The sequence below is a fragment of the Podarcis gaigeae genome, assembly GCF_964106915.1.
Source record: "Podarcis gaigeae genome assembly, chromosome: 1".
Lineage (NCBI taxonomy): Eukaryota > Metazoa > Chordata > Lepidosauria > Squamata > Lacertidae > Podarcis > Podarcis gaigeae.
The window spans coordinates 89,227,421-89,243,202 of record NC_139678.1 but is presented as its reverse complement, the minus strand read 5'-3'; the positions used below and the strand labels follow the sequence as shown (position 1 = coordinate 89,243,202).

The 15,782-nt window shown below is 41.3% G+C and overlaps 1 protein-coding gene and 1 long non-coding RNA gene across 3 annotated transcripts in view; both read left to right on the top strand.

Moving 5' to 3' along the window:
* The window catches only part of LOC310825486, a 632,470-nt gene that overhangs the window by 497,659 nt on the left and 119,029 nt on the right, over positions 1 to 15,782 (top strand). The window lies entirely within an intron of this gene.
* The window catches only part of CNTNAP5 (contactin associated protein family member 5), a 313,291-nt gene that overhangs the window by 178,480 nt on the left and 119,029 nt on the right, over positions 1 to 15,782 (top strand). For both annotated transcript variants that reach the window (XM_083734111.1, XM_083734112.1), the window contains one exon: positions 14,715 to 14,834. In XM_083734111.1, the coding sequence (XP_083590237.1) occupies positions 14,715 to 14,834 (120 nt within the window). The remainder of the gene's footprint in view (positions 1 to 14,714; positions 14,835 to 15,782) is intronic.

The window sequence follows — 15,782 nt, the reverse complement described above, 5'->3', positions numbered from 1 at the left end:
CCTGGCATGCACTTGGATAATGCCTGGATGGGGTGAGTAGAGATAATATTGAAAGAGTCTTGCAAGGGGTGCTCAGGGAGAGGAGAGCAAGCAAAGAAGAAACCAAAATAAAATTAAAGCCTGATCTTTGAAAGATTGGTAGGGAATCTGAAAGTGTGTAAAGGGGAATTGAAAAAAATGACCAATGAGAAGGCATCAGAACAAAAACGGATTGAGTAAAGTCGGGGAAACTTCTAGTGATTAGTAGATTTGAGCAGGTATTCAAACAAAGATATAGGTAGTTAAACTGGAAGGATGCTGGTAGTCGTTCTAGAAGGTTGACCTAGAAGAATGGCCTTCCTGAATGGATTTGCCTTTTGAGAACAAGTTATATCACTTGAGGTTTTTAGCTTATCCTGGAAGTGTCATTTTTCATTGTTGTTGTTGTGTTTTGCAATTCTGAATTGGTTGAAGGATCCTATCTCTGTCTAAACTAGAGTCTTCAGGATTTCAAAATCCTGTAGCATAGTGTCGTTTTGTTTATAAATCAATTATCTCATTATCTCACTTGCCCCTTCTTGGGCAAGGTTCTTGAGCAGGTGGTGGCAAACCAGATTCTCAGGCACTTTGGAAGGAAACTGATTTTCTAGATCCATTTCAGTCGGGTCCCTTTGGAGTGGCTGTCCAAGTTGGGGGTGGGTGGTTGTTTCCATGGGGTGCTGATTGGGGAGTGCTCCAACTATAACAAAAATAATCATTTTTGCAAGCTAGCTTCCTGAGGAGGAAATAACTTATTGGATCCTCATGACCTCCCTAGTCAGAAGGCCAAGCATAGAGAAATTAATTACCAGGTTGGTTATATTATAGAACCAAAGCAGGGTGAGGAGTGTCATTTCCTATGTTCATCCCCTTCAGTCAAACATATCTTTGGCTGAATTCTGAGGACAAAATGAAGGCCACTATCAAAAGCCACATGACATGAGCAGCTGGGGAAAGAAGGCAACAGGCACGGCCTCGTTTCCTCACTGTCTAAATAATTACAGGGAGAGGCAGAAGGTGTTGCATAAAATTAGTGGGCTGCAGGCAATGGCTTTGAGATGGAAGCAAATCTCCTTCGTACCTGCTTCATTTCCTGCTGAAAGAGACCAAATCAAATTAACCTGAGAATCACAGCACCCCATCTGACTATTCTTTCCATGGCCTGCAGTATACAGTAGTGTGAAACGCGGCTAACAAATGCAATAATTAGCAACAACATAGTAAAGGTAAAGGGACCCCTGACCATTAGATCCAGTCGTGGTTGACTCTGGGGTTGCGGCGCTCTTCTCGCTTTATTGGCCAAGGAAGCCGGCATACAGCTTCCGGGTCATGTGGCCAGCAGGACTAAGCCGCTTCTGTCGAATCAGAACAGCGCACGGAAACACTGTTTACCTTCCCACCAGAGTGGTACCTATTTATCTACTTGCACTTGACATGCTTTCGAACTGCTAGGTTGGCAGGAGCTGGGACCGAGCAACGGGAGCTCACCCCGTCGCAGGGATTCGAACCACCGACCTTCTGACCGGCAAGTCCTAGGCTCTGTAGTTTAACCCACAGCGCCACCCGTGTCCCTAACAACAACATGCATCCCAGCTAACTGGCATATATGGAGAACATTCCTGTTTGGTCACATAGCTGGTATCTAGCTAATCTCACATTGCTACATAGGAAGGGTGGGATAGGAATCAGCATGGTGTGTATCCACATGTCCCATCCCTGAGTGGCCTGCCTCCCCTCCCCCCATGGCTCTAACTGCAATTCATTTGCCCATTGTACTCTGCTAGACGGAGGCACTTTTTCATTTTCTTTTCTTTGGCAGTGGTGTTCCTTTATTGCATTCAGTACAGGTGAACCCCAAGAGCTTGGATGATAGGGTTCTTTTTGGCAGATTTCAGCATGAACAATAGCTGAAGGTATTTGTTTCACAGAAATAGATGAAAATGTACTTACCCAACAGAACATTTGTACTAAATTGACATATTTCTAGGCATGGATGTTTGAGTTCTTAAAAATACTCATTTCCCACTTTACATGCTGCATGAACCATGTAATGATTCTGAAAAGTATTTTTGTTCTGGCTTTTGAAAGCAATCTGTGGTGAGCTGTGCTTGAACGAGACCTGGGTTGCAGTGTTTCAGACTTGAACTTTCACATAGCAATGCAATTTTGTTTTATTAGAAACAGAGGCATGTTTCAGAGTAGCACTTTTGAAATGAAGATCACGGCAATTCAATTTTTGCCAACTCCACAATATGCTTTCATTTTATGAAACTGTCCTCTTTGTGTGTAGGGAGGAGAATCAGTAGCACTACAAAGACATATGGTAACTGATGCTCTGAATAGTCTCTCAGAAGCCTAAACTGGAGCATTGGCTCTTATTGTCCTCATGGAGTCTGAAGCATTTTTGTTTTTTTTCTGTTTTTGTTAATGGTTGCTAGTTCCATTTTCTCAGGTGCTAAAGTTTGGTGAAGCACCTGAAGAAGGACAAAGTAAAATGCACATGCGGAATGGCCTAATTTAAAGTCAAGTCTATTTTTCTGCATTTTTTCCTTGACATTTGTTTTCCCCCAAGAACTGTTTGTCAAGTGTGCAGCTTGATCCACAGTTCAACATCCTGATCTGCACACTGATCCAAGACTGGTGAAATGAATATGTGCTCTCCAAAATGTGGAGCAAACTGGAATCCTCACCATCATTAAGTGCATAATAATGCATATAATATGAAATAAATGTTGGTATTTGTAATGGAACCAATAAAGCCAATAGCTCAAGTCTCATCAAGATCAAGGAGTGAAATGGGATTTAGAAGGGAGGGGGGATACTGTACAGATAAGTCTGACATTATGATTTTCAGAAAATTCAATCCCTAACACTGGCTGACTATAGAAATGTTTTCTTCTGCATTATATTCAACATTGTGAAATCTTCCACTTTCCCACTACAGATCACAGGAGTCTTCAGAGCCTCAGGGTTCTCTTGCTATTAGAAACCACCTTGTAAGCTCTCCACTTGGATGAATTCTGAGCTTTTCTTATTCTCAGAGCCCTCCTGAGATCTGTTTATTTAAACAGTCTTGCTTCCCCATTAATCCTCTATTCCTTCATAGAATCATAGAATTGTAGAGTTGGAAGGGACCCTAGTATAACCCCCTGCAATGCAGGAAACTCAGCTAAAACATCAATGACAGAGGACCATCCAACCTCTGCTTTAAAATCTCCAAAGAAGGAGAGTCCACAACAACCCTAGAGAGTCCATTCCACTTTTGAACAGATCTTCAATTAACCCTTCCTCTCCATGATTTGTTACTGGGTTGGCTAGCCCTGGAATCACCTTTTCCTTCCTCCCATGGCATGTCCTAAGTTAGAGTAGCAAGTCTTGTCTATAGAGCCTAGCTTTCTGCCCTTTTCTTTTTAGGCTTTTCCTTCCCCATCCTATCTCCATCCTTGCTTCCTGAAACACAAATTCTTGTTTTTCCTTTCTCCCACTGTCACTACTGACATTCATCTCTCCACTCTGGAGTTCATCCTGCCATCCATAGATTATATATTCCCTTGGTGATGTAACAGAAATAACTTCTCCCTTATGTTCTGAAAGATGTCAGCATGTCCAAACATCATGCTATGAGATATTTAACAAAAATTATTACAGTCCCTGATATTTGAATCAGTACATGCTAATCTTATACGTACAAAAAAGGTCTCTTAACAAGTTTCCTTTGCTGCCAGAGGGATGTTCCCTACCAAAAGAAAAAGAAAAGGAAATGTCAGACAATTTCCAATATAACATATGCAGAATATTAACACAGCTCCATAAATGGAAATTTCATCCCACAGGAAATGCCAACATTTCAACATTCATTTTGGCTCTACGTTGAAATGAAATACTCAGATGTACCAATATTCAGGTAGACTGAACGTTCTGCTTTGGTAAGTGTCGTTTGATAGATGAATACTTTCCCCCACCCAGACACCATGAAAACCTGGCTTATTCTCTCACTAAAATGACATTTCTAACTGGAATAAATTTGACTGGGATATCTTGATTGTTTCCATGAAACATGAACCACATTCACCCCCAAAAAGGTGTAGGTGTGTGTGTGTGTGTGTGTGTGTGTGTGTGTGTGTTAACTACATGCGGTATAACTTACATTCCTTATATTTTTGAATGACCTGATGGTTAAAATTAAAGCATTTCTCAAGGAGTAGCCAATAACTATTTTATTTAAGAACCATGTGTGCTTACTAAGTAGCTATTACATTGTTTAGCGACATAGTGCTAGCAAGTGCCTCTCTTGCTATCATGTCTTGATAATGTCTCATCTTAATGGGGTACTTGACTGCTGTGAGAAGATACATCTAACAGTAGGCAGACCATAATTCCCTAATGGAACAAACAGTTTTAGTGGCTGCCATGTATAGACTATTAGATATGCCTTTTAGTCACTTGTGAAGTACCAATTTAAGAAGGGATGGTATGGTTACATGCCACACCCAATCACCGCCAAGTGGTAGAAAGATTCCAGGGGGTTCCAGGCACTCACGTAGGGTTTGTGTTTCTGTCAGAAATTAGGCACAGCAGAGACTGCATTGTCTTTATGAAATATAGATTATTTACACATATTTAAACCTGCATCTAGATGGAGAGGGTTCAGGGAATTCATATCACAGGAGAGTCATTCATTGTCCTCCAAAGAGCAACCATCTCAGACCCACAAGCAGAAGAATCAGCCATGCTGCCTCTGCCTCGTGGTGAAGATGTCTTCTTTTTCAGTGCCGCGTGGCATTCTGCCCACTTCCTCCTTCTTCCCAGCACCACTTGCAGAAACAACTCCCCCCTTTCACTTTCTGCATTGGCCACTGTCGCCCAGGCAACCTTTGTTTTCCAAGCTTATTGCAAAGCACCCACATTTCCCCCCGCGGCCCACTGTAACCTTGGCAACTCTTGTTTGTGCAATATTTGAGGGGTGAAGTTATCAACTCTGAGGAGATGGAATAGGGAAGGGTTTTAGCTTCAACATCAACTCTAGGTGACTTCACTCCCACAGATGCCCAAATGTACAGGGAGGCCAGCTTCCAAACATCTCCACAACATGATAAGCTTGTGTTCTGTTAGCATAATCTTCAGAGACCAAGGACTCCAGCCTGGAAGCCATAACAGAACCACAGTTCCCCTGATGTCATTGGCGCCAATAGTTAATAGATCTTCCTTCTGTGGAGTTGGATCTAGCCACCCATAGTCAGCTGTTGCTTTATTTATGCTTCAGTAAGTTATCTGTGGCTGAAGCATCATTTGAGTCTGCTGTGCTTGTATGTGACTCTCCAACCTGAGCTCCTGTTGGAGCTGTCCTAGATCTGGACTCTTGCTACCACTCAATATTTCTGTGCAACCATCATCTGGAACAGAACAAATTGGGACTCTTAATTCCATAATAATTCCCATTTGAGACACTTGACCATTAAGTAATTTTGATGCCATCTAAATCCTATATGTTTATCTCTACTATTAATTACTTGCCAAGTTTCTCACTGTGACTGTGCATTTCTCTGTGTTTTTGCTTCTCATGTTTCAAACAAGGGATACACTAGAGATGTACTTTTGGCTCTGCAAGGGTCCACATGATATATGCTGTGTAACCCTATGCATTTCTATTCAGTATGTCCCATTGAACATATGTATAGGATTTCAACCTTTAAGAATCCCCTCACCCAAAGTAAGCCTTCCCCCCTCTTTTCCTGATTTTTCTCCTTCTTTTTGTATTCTATTACTTTTGCTCTTGAATAATTTTTGAATTTCTCACACTGACAAGTGCTGCTGAGCCAGCTGTGCCTGGCTAGTTTTGTTTCCCATCACCCTTTATTCCCAATCAATAAAGCATATGTGGATTTTTTGAAACCCAGCTTGAAACATGAAGCCTTGCTTCTTTCTACCTGTGTGAATAATACTCCAAATGGCTGCCATCTCACTGGAAGGGGAAATGTCAAAATGAAGTAAACACATTCTATGCCTTGAAAAGAAGACAAGAAAAATGAATTACCTTGGTTTCCCTTTCTCTCCCTCTCCCCTTCTCTCATATATATATATATATATATATATATATATATATATATGCACACACTCATGTGGGCGCACACACATATGCACAGCCATTAACTCATCTGAATCTGTTCAGTGATACCCTAGGTAAATATTAAAACATATCCTGGGTGTCAGAGCCTTACCTTGGGTGTGGGCAGGGGGCACTGGGCAGCGTGGGGCTTGCGTCTGCCAGCCACCTCCCCCTGAACAGCTCAACAGCTATGGGGGAGACAGCGTGTGGACTCCTTGGAGGCTCTGCACTGCTCGAAAAAGCAACACAGGCCTGCAGAACTGCAGAGTGGAATGGGGCTCAGGCGCTGGGATTCTGGCACACTCTGCCCTATCCTGCCCCACAGGCCCCCTGCCCCCCTCCTTTACATGGCGCATACACTCCACCCAGGCACCCAAGCGGCTAGCTATGCCGCTGCTGGGTGTTTCAAATACCGTATTTTTCCCTCTATAACACACAGATTTTTTCTCCTAAAAAGGAAGGGGAAATGTCTGTGCGTGTTATAGAGCGAATGTGTGGTCCCTGGAGCCGAAAAATCAAGCAAACATCAAATCGCGGCGCTGCACGCTGCACGGAGAAGCGAAACCTGAAAAGAGGAAGCGGCTGCTTTCCTGCATTCTGCCTCAGGGTCTTACTGCCCACCCTTCTCTGTTTCGTTGCTGTGTTTGCTGAAACGGAACAAAGAGCAGGGAAAGCCCCTCCCCTCCAGGCAAGCAGAGGGGAATTCCTCTCTGTGCTGCTGGGGGAGAGGGAGAGAGAGGGGGGGAAGGGAGATAGAGGGGGGAGGGGGAGGGAGAGAGAGGGGGAGGGGGAGAGAGAGAGGGGGAGGGAGGGAGGGAGGGAGGGAGAGAGAGAGAGAGAGAGAGAGAGAGAGAGAGAGATGGCTGGCTTGGGTGGGGGAAAACTTTTGCCTTTCTTTCCTCCCTCCCGTTAAATCCCTCTCCTGCATTCCCTCCCGTTAAATCCCTCTCCTGCATTCTTAGCCAGCTGCTTCTCTGCACACCCCTCTCATGTCCCTTCTTTGTTTTTCCTTTGCTCCCCACTTAAAATGTGGTTACAAAGCATAGATCCACATGGATCCTCAGGATCTTTGCATTGGGTCACCCCAAATTCACCATCAGATCACATAGCATGTCCATGGCTACAGCCTGCCCCCCCCCCCCAAATCACGCACCCACTGTTGCCTGGGGCTGCAATGGTGCAAAAATGTGGTTACAAAGCATGGATCCACAGGGATTCTCAGGATCTTTGCATTGGGTCACCCCAAATTCACCATCAGATCACATAGCATGTCCATGGCTACAGCTTGCACCAAAAAAACACACACCCACTGTTGCCTGGGGCTGCAATGGTGCAAAAACGTGGTTACAAAGCATGGATCCACAGGAATTCTCAGGATTTTTGCATTGGGTCACCCCAAATTCACCATCAGATCACATGTCTGTGGCCACAGCATGAAGCCCAAAAATGATACATCCACTGTTTCATTCAGAAAGTTTTTTCCCTTGTTTTCCTCCTCTAAAAACGATGTGCGTGTTATGGTCAGGTGCGTGTTATAGAGCGAAAAATACGGTATGTGCTAGTAGGATCTGTGCACTGTTAAAAGTTGAAATGACTATGACATCGATACTGAAAACTTTTAACACAAAATTTGATTGGACTAGAAAAAAATGGTTGCAAAAAGGGCCAGAAGTTGTATCAAAGTCTGAAATCTGAAATTCAGGTTTTGAATTTGTGGATTTGTTTTTCAAGTGTCAAAAAAGCATCTCTCTCTCACACACACCAATCACAAAAGCGTCCCTTAAAAATAAGATTTGTATACGAGCTCTTTCTCTTTCAGTGTTCATTGTTCCTTCTTTGTTAGGTTTTATTACACCAGAGGGAAGGGGATTCGACTCTTTGCCCCAAACTCAACTTTCTCTGCAGCTTTCTTGTGATGAGAAAGAGACAAAAAATGGAAATGGAACTCTAGGATATGAACCCTTTCCCTTATCCACCAGGGCCCAAGATGGCATTCTAAAAGCCCATTAAAGCTTTTGCACCAATAATGTTTTTAGGTGCCATAAGACTCTTCCCTGTGTTTTCTGCATCACACTAAAAGAACTGGCCTTCTGGAAAGATAATAATGTAATCAAAACAACCCTTCATGTACAGTCAACTTTAGGCTCTAAATTTCTTGATATTTTTTTTTTTTTTAAGCTATATTTGCACACAAGAAAAACTGTAGTATTCTTTTCTTTTGGTACCATATCAGTAAATATGTATTTTTAACAAGAGGAAAATGAGCCATCTGTCATCCCAGAACACCACAGCAGGGACTTTATTAGTCTGTCAACAGTGGGGCCTGTCAAATTCAGTTCTTCAATAGCACAGATTTCATTTCTTTTTGGCATTTAACATGACAATTGTATTAGGAGGGTGAGCATGACAGTCACTTCTGTTAAGTTCACCGCCAGCCTCTTAACGGTTCTGCTATGAGAGCAACAAGAAGAGAGGGAGAAACCTTCCTCCCACTCCTTATTCCTTTATTTGTTGTTACTGAAAATGGCATTTCATCCAGCACCCATTATTACAAAGATGCCTGATTATGCCTGTCAGAGTAGGCAGATAAACATTGTCAGTGACATTCAGCCACAGGGGAAGGAATCTATCTGGATGTAAGGAACCCCGGGCAGAGAAATAAGGGGACATGGGCATGAAGGGCTTTGAAATAATGGGGAATTTCTGCACTGGATTCACAAGCTAGCATTAATGTCGTGTAAGGACTTAATGAAAGGTATTACATAAGCTGAACAGTGAAGTGAATGATGGAAGTGAGAAAGCTGGGCATGTTTGTCAGTGGAAGGCCATAGAGGAGACAGTTGCGGTAGTCAAGCAGGAGATGACCAAAGTGTTAGAGTTTTCTCAGCAGCAGCAGCAGCAGCAAGGTGCAGATGAAGATTTCTAGCTTTGTAATCTTGTTGTGTAGGAAGAAGTAGCATGTGGGACCAAATATGAGGAGAAACTGAGAGGGAGGAGACAAACACCTGGCCAGTGCTTAACCTAACCTAGAAGATGGGTCACGATGTCATTCAGGGGAATTGAGAGCATATGAGGAGAGGCATGCTCAGGGGGAAAATGTGAGAATGTCACAAACTGTGAGTTTGCCAATCCCATTCAGCCCTCAGAATACTGTCACTGGTTTATGGTGAAAATGACATTTTAAATGAGCTATTGCTGTTGGGTAGGCATCACTACTGAGCTAATGGTGTTGACGAATTGTCACCCTCTGCTGAGTATTTCTTTCTTGTTCCACACCTTATTGCAATGCTGTCACAGATGTGTCTCTTATTTCTTTCCTTCATCGCTTCCCTAGCACTGATTGGCTTACATGATTGCAACCCAGTATCTTATTAATGGGTTATGCCCAATTAAGTAATACATAGAATATATCAGTTTAAATAAACAGCTTTATATTACTCATGTTTATTATTTTCACTGTATTTACTCTGAATATGACTTAGTTGGATATACCCTGTTGCATAGCTTAACCATCACTGATGGAATGAAGGTTAGTTCTGGAGGCCACATCTGGTGCAAAATTCAGTGACTAGCCTGCTTGTGGAGGCAGAATTACTGCCAGCATATAATATCCTGCTTCCAGTATTTGCACTGGCTGTCATTCTGCTCCTGGACTCCAAGTCCAAGGTATTGGTACTAACTTATATGTCCCTATGCAACTTCGGACCAAGTTACCTAAGCCTTATACCTTAAACACCCAATAGATCACTGTGTTCTGTGGAAGGGATTCTCCTGCAAGCTTCAAAAAGATCAGAAGCCCCTGTTCTGTGGAATAGTGTTTCTATTGAGATATGAAGGTGCCCACTATCTTCACTTTCCAGAAACAATTGAAGACATTTTTCTTCAAACAGGCTTTCCCAGCTGGATAAAGGGGTCTTTGCCACAAGATTCTGCTTGTTAGGGTTTGAGTTCTGTTTTCAATGCATTTTTTTGTGCGTGCTTAAAAAAATAAATATGTGCAAATCAGCACAAAATGGTGGTTTAGAAGGTGATTAATAGATCAATAATCATAATCAATACAGTGAAGAAGAGCCAAATTTCAAATTTTAACAACCAGATGCTATCTACACCACTGGAAAAAATAAGTTGTAGCTCAGACAAAAAGAAAAGAAAAGAGAGAGAGAGAGAGAGAGAGAGAGAGAGAGAGAGAGAGAGAGAAGATGATTAAGAAGAAGTTTAGACATTCACAAAGAAAACTGGGTACTGTTCACACATTGTGTTACTACTGCAGGGGTAAAGTCCTGAATCTCTTGTTTGTATAACAGGTTTTGATTGGGTGTTGCTTTTAGCATGGCAGCCACCCACATACTGACATGTGTGGGAGGGACCACATGTTATTCCTGAATGGCTCTGAAAAAAACATCCTAAACCACACATTCTCATTGCCTCTGGCTATCATAGCCACATGATACTGTATTTCTGGTGCCAGAAAACTAATTAAGGAAATCAAAGATAAGGAAGTGAAATATGGGCCCACAGTGTTATATTTTGAGAGTGTGAATATTAAAAAAATAATAATGAAAAGGGAATCAGTTCCTTCATTTCATCTCTGTTTTTATTTCTTTGAAAACAATTATGTTTCTCTGGGAGAGTGTTATGCCATTTTAAGCCCAGTGCGTACGTTACACTCTGCTTTGGTTTTCAGGACGTGGATTTCCCCGCCGTTGGTTTGTGTGATAACCTCCAAAGGACTGTTTTGTTGGCAATACAGTAATGCTTCATTATACCATCTGCCTGCATTCCTAATGAGTGACTTCACATCTTTCATTCATATTTCAAAGAAATCATATGATTTTGCTCCAGCAAGCAAAAATTATTAATAGGCCTGTGATGTAGAGCAGGTTCTAGAAACATCCATAACCCACAGCCAAATCAGTATATACATTTCTGTTTAATTATTTTTCTGCCCTGTATCTGTCAATGTATGATATAAGAGGTATATTTAGCAAGGCCCCTAAGTGGCAACATAAGGTGTCCTTTTAGTGAAAACATTCACATAGTGAACTGTATGAGAATTGCCAATTTTACATACTTCCCACCACTCTCTCTCTGATTTACATCCCCTCTGTGTGTGGGAAAAAGCTATAGATCATTGCCAGAGTACATGCTGTGCATGGGAAAGGTCCTATGATCAAACTTCAGCATCCCTCAGTAGAGGTAAGAAAGAGACATGTCTGAAGACCTGGAGTGCTGCAGCCAGTTGGTATAAACTTGCTACACCGAGACAGAAGGACTAATTGATCTGGCAGCTTCATATGTCCTAACCACAAGTGCCACGAAAAGTGAATCTCCCCCATCACTGTTATTCTGCAAAATGCAGACCTTCCAAGTGTCCCTATTTTCCAGGGACAGTCCCAGATTTACAGAAGCCTTCCTGGTTTCTGATTTAATCCCAGAATGTCCACATTTCCTTAGGATGTCCTTGTTTTCCTCTGAGAAATTTTGTAGGGTATGGAGTTATGCAACCTCCAAACCAATGAGATATGTAACTATACAACCTTTGGAAGACATCTGAAGGCAGCCCTGTATAGTTTTATTATGTTTTTATATATGTTGGAAGCTGTCTAGACTGGCTGGGGCAAACCAGACAGATAGGTGGAGTATAAATAATAAAATTGTTGTTGCTGCTGTTGTTGATAATTTCCATCAGAGAAATGTTGGAAGGTATGAAAATGCTCCTACCAGATTAGTTCTTTCTTTTGCCACGTGAAGCTTCATTAGAGCAAGTGGTGACACAGAACTAAATGTTGCTATTTTCCTTGAGCCTCAAGTTCCTCTGAACTTACAACTCTTCCTATTTCATTGATGACTCATTTTATGTCTCCCTCCAAACCCCAAACTGCCACATCTAGCAGTGTAAACAATTCACTGTGTGCTAATTTCCAAATTTGTTTTTGGCATTTCTTGCCTTTCCTCTTGAGAACTCAAGGCTGATAACCACAACAATAAAGTCATTTATTAACAATTAAACACATTATTTAAAATGTAGCACCAATGCAGAAGGAAATAAAAATACGACTGCAAAAAAGAAGAGATTTTAAAACCCAGAATTACAAATGAAAATGGTTTCCTAAAGATGTAGTCTCAAACCAACTTCTGAAAGGACATGAATGAAGCAGTAAGCTGGTCTTTCCTTCAAAGGGAGGTCCAGAACATAGGCATAAACCACAAGGAAGGTCTGCTCCATGTTGACAGCTGTGCACTTTTCTGGGGAATTTGGGACATCTAGGAGGGGCTCCCTAGATAAGCAGGCTCATACCTTAAAGTCAGTGATGCTTAATTCTGAAAAAATCAGTTGTAGCCACAGGAAAAAAAACTGACTTGGGACACAGCAGGATGACCCTAACTAAAGGTCATCCTTTGATTCAAAAACATACATGAAGTAAATCTAACCCTGATGCTTCCAGTTAATATGCTGACTGTAAATGATTTTGTCCCACCTACTGTGTCAAGCAAAATTGCTCTCTTTGCTGAACCAGTTCCATAAGATCAGGAAGCATAAACAGTGGTACCTCGGGTTACATACACTTCAGGTTACAGACTCCGCTAACCCAGAAATAGTGCTTCAGGTTAAGAACTTTGCTTCAGGTTGAGAACAGAAATCGTGCTCCGGCGGTGTGGCAGCAGCAGGAGGTCCCATTAGCTAAAGTGGTGCTTCAGGTTAAGAACAGTTTCAGGTTAAGTACAGACCTCCGGAACGAATTAAGTACTTAATCCAAGGTACCACTGTGTGTGTGTGTATATAAACACTACAAAATCATTAGTTGGTTAGTGAAAAGCAGGACTGTTCATTACTAACATTCTTTAACCATTTAGCAGTGTTATTTAGATTTGATCATCTATTTGAAAAGACCTGTTTACTTCAGTTACACAGAAAGAAAGCTACTAGGAAAAGTAGCATAGTATACCTTGAGGGGTTTATGTTTCACCAGACATGCTACACCAGTAAAATCCTGGGGATTTGTGTGTAAACATATCTTATCGTTTTTCCCAGTCAAAATTACTACACAAATGAAAGCCGCCACCACCACAATATTATGAAGCAGCTAATCTATTAACTGCATGATTTTGATAGCTAGGGGAATCACTGCATTTTTGGAGCCAGGAGCAAAATAAATGGGAATCTTATGATGTCCCACTAGCCTCTCATAATCTGTGCTAGCATGCAACTTCTACACAAAGTTCTAGTATGACTCTTGGATGTGAAATGTGGAAAATTGCAGAGAAGAAATTTGACATTGAAACATCCCATAATGACCCCCAATGCAAATGTTATATGTTGCAATTAGCACCAATAAGCTTTTATTCTTTTTATTACAAGAGGGCAAGCATCTGTGTTTGCTTTCATTCTTGCAAGATGTTTCCAAAATATTTTCATCTCTTATGGAAGGAAAACATCTTGATCAATTCGCTATGTGTGGCAGAGTGTGCATTTTAGCACTTAACTAGGGGGAAATATAGGAAGCATGCTATTATGGCTAATGAACTCAAATTAATATAGTATGGTAACAACTGATTTCATCTTAGTTATGTGGAATCAAGGGACATATGTATATAATATATGTAGGCAGAGTTGGAATTTTGGATTGGTGAAAGGGGACAATGCACAGAATCCATGGATCAGAAAAAGGAAATACATCAATATTCCAGTATATAGCAGTTTACAGTCCATCACTTTTAGCTTGTACTCAAGGACTTTATCCCTTAAACCATTATTTACAATGTAATCTAATTAATGTCTACTCAGGAGTAAGTCCAGAAGTTCCCAGACATATCTGGGATTTGCCCATCAGAAATAGCGTCTGGGTGGAATTTCTGAAGATTGGCAAAAATGTTTTTTTGGGGGGGGGGGGGATTCCTGGAAGTGTTGAGTTTTCGGTGACTTAATTTTGGAGGGAGATCTTGCAAAAAAACGCTGAACAACTTCACTTTTTGAAATATGGCAACCCAAATTGAATTAAATTGGTATAGGATTGAAGCCTTAGTTGACTCCTACTTGTTTCCTAACAGTTTCTCCTCATCCCTCTCCCTTTTCAAATTCTAGCACCATCTTCAGGATTATTATATGTGAGAAAAATTGACTGCTCTTGAATGATAGCATCTTGATTTAATGAAAGAAAACAACACAGCCAGTTTCTCTGTGAGGGCTGCATTCCTACTGAAGATCTCCTGCAAACAGAGCCCAATTAAAGACTGTTGAGTTTGCTTCCACTTAAACAGGACAATCTGTGGGTGGTTTAAAATGGCACAGAAATGCTTGGTGGTTGCTTATAATCTCACTGTGCGACAGCCATTTCTGTGTATGAAGACAGATTTGTATACTGAATGGGCATGTAGTTGCCATACCCTTGATAGCTAATGCACAGTGAATCTGAGTACAGTCAGGTCAGCTTTACTCCTTAGGCTTCCACTACAGATAACCAGCTCCCTGCATAGTTGCAGCCGCCATGCAGTGAGATAGGCAGTTGCTGCACAGCACTAAATTGTCCCAAACTACCTGAGCTATTATTTTGATGTGTATACTGCAAATATCTATTTCTCTTCCTTTCAGCTATTTATGAGAAGTCATGTGAAGCCTATCGGCACCAAGGGAAAACATCTGGTTTCTTCCACATCGATTCTGATGCAAGTGGTCCACTTCCACCACTTTTAGTCTACTGTAATATAACTGGTAAGAACATCACATCATCTCATCTGCATTTAGCACTAGTCATAATCTTTTCGTTATAAAATATGTGGCCTAAAATTTCTTGCGTATTTGATTGTTGTTGGTGTAAATGAGCTGGAAGAGGGAAACAGAGGGAAATCTTTGAATCAACAGAGTCTGAAGGAGCTTCAAGTGTGTGTGTGTGTGTGTGTGTGTGTGTGTGTGTGTGTGTGTGAAAGAGTTGTCATAAGCAAAGTGCAGTTTTAGGTCTTTTCTCTTCTGAAACAAGCTTCAGATGTTGTCTGGATTTGTTGCACCAAACTTCGCACACAGAATTGTAAGCACAACTTACTCAGTCTTACTTGTCTTAAAGGTGTGGTAAAAGCTTTGTTTATAGTTTCACTTGTAAGGAAAATATGTGGTAAGAGATTATCATACCTTCTTCCCCTTGTTTTCTTTCTAGTCTCTTTTTCCCCGATACGATACGATATCTTTATTGTCATTGTCCCTTGCGGAACAATGAAATTGAAAAACTACATAAAACTACATAAAAACTACATAAAACTACCACGAAACTACATAAAACTACATAAAAACTACATAAAACATTCAAAACCCCCTAAAAACTCTAAAACCCCATTTTAAAATACACTATACTACAGAGACCCCTTATGCTGCGTTTAGAACCAGAATTGCATTAGCGTAGAAACTGTTTTTCAGGTGGCTAGTCCTGGCCTTTATAACCCTATACCTTCTTCCAGAAGGCAGAAGCTGAAAGAGATCATTTCTGGGGTACGTACTATCATGTGTGCGTACTTTCCTGGTGTGCATACTTTCCCCTCCCTATTTCCTATGTTTCTTTTTCTTTTCCCCTAGATTCAAGGTGCAGTTTAGGGAGAGAGAAAATTGAGACACACAATAAAAACTTTAACCCATTTTTTTTAGCAGAGGTTAGGGTCACTAGACTTATTT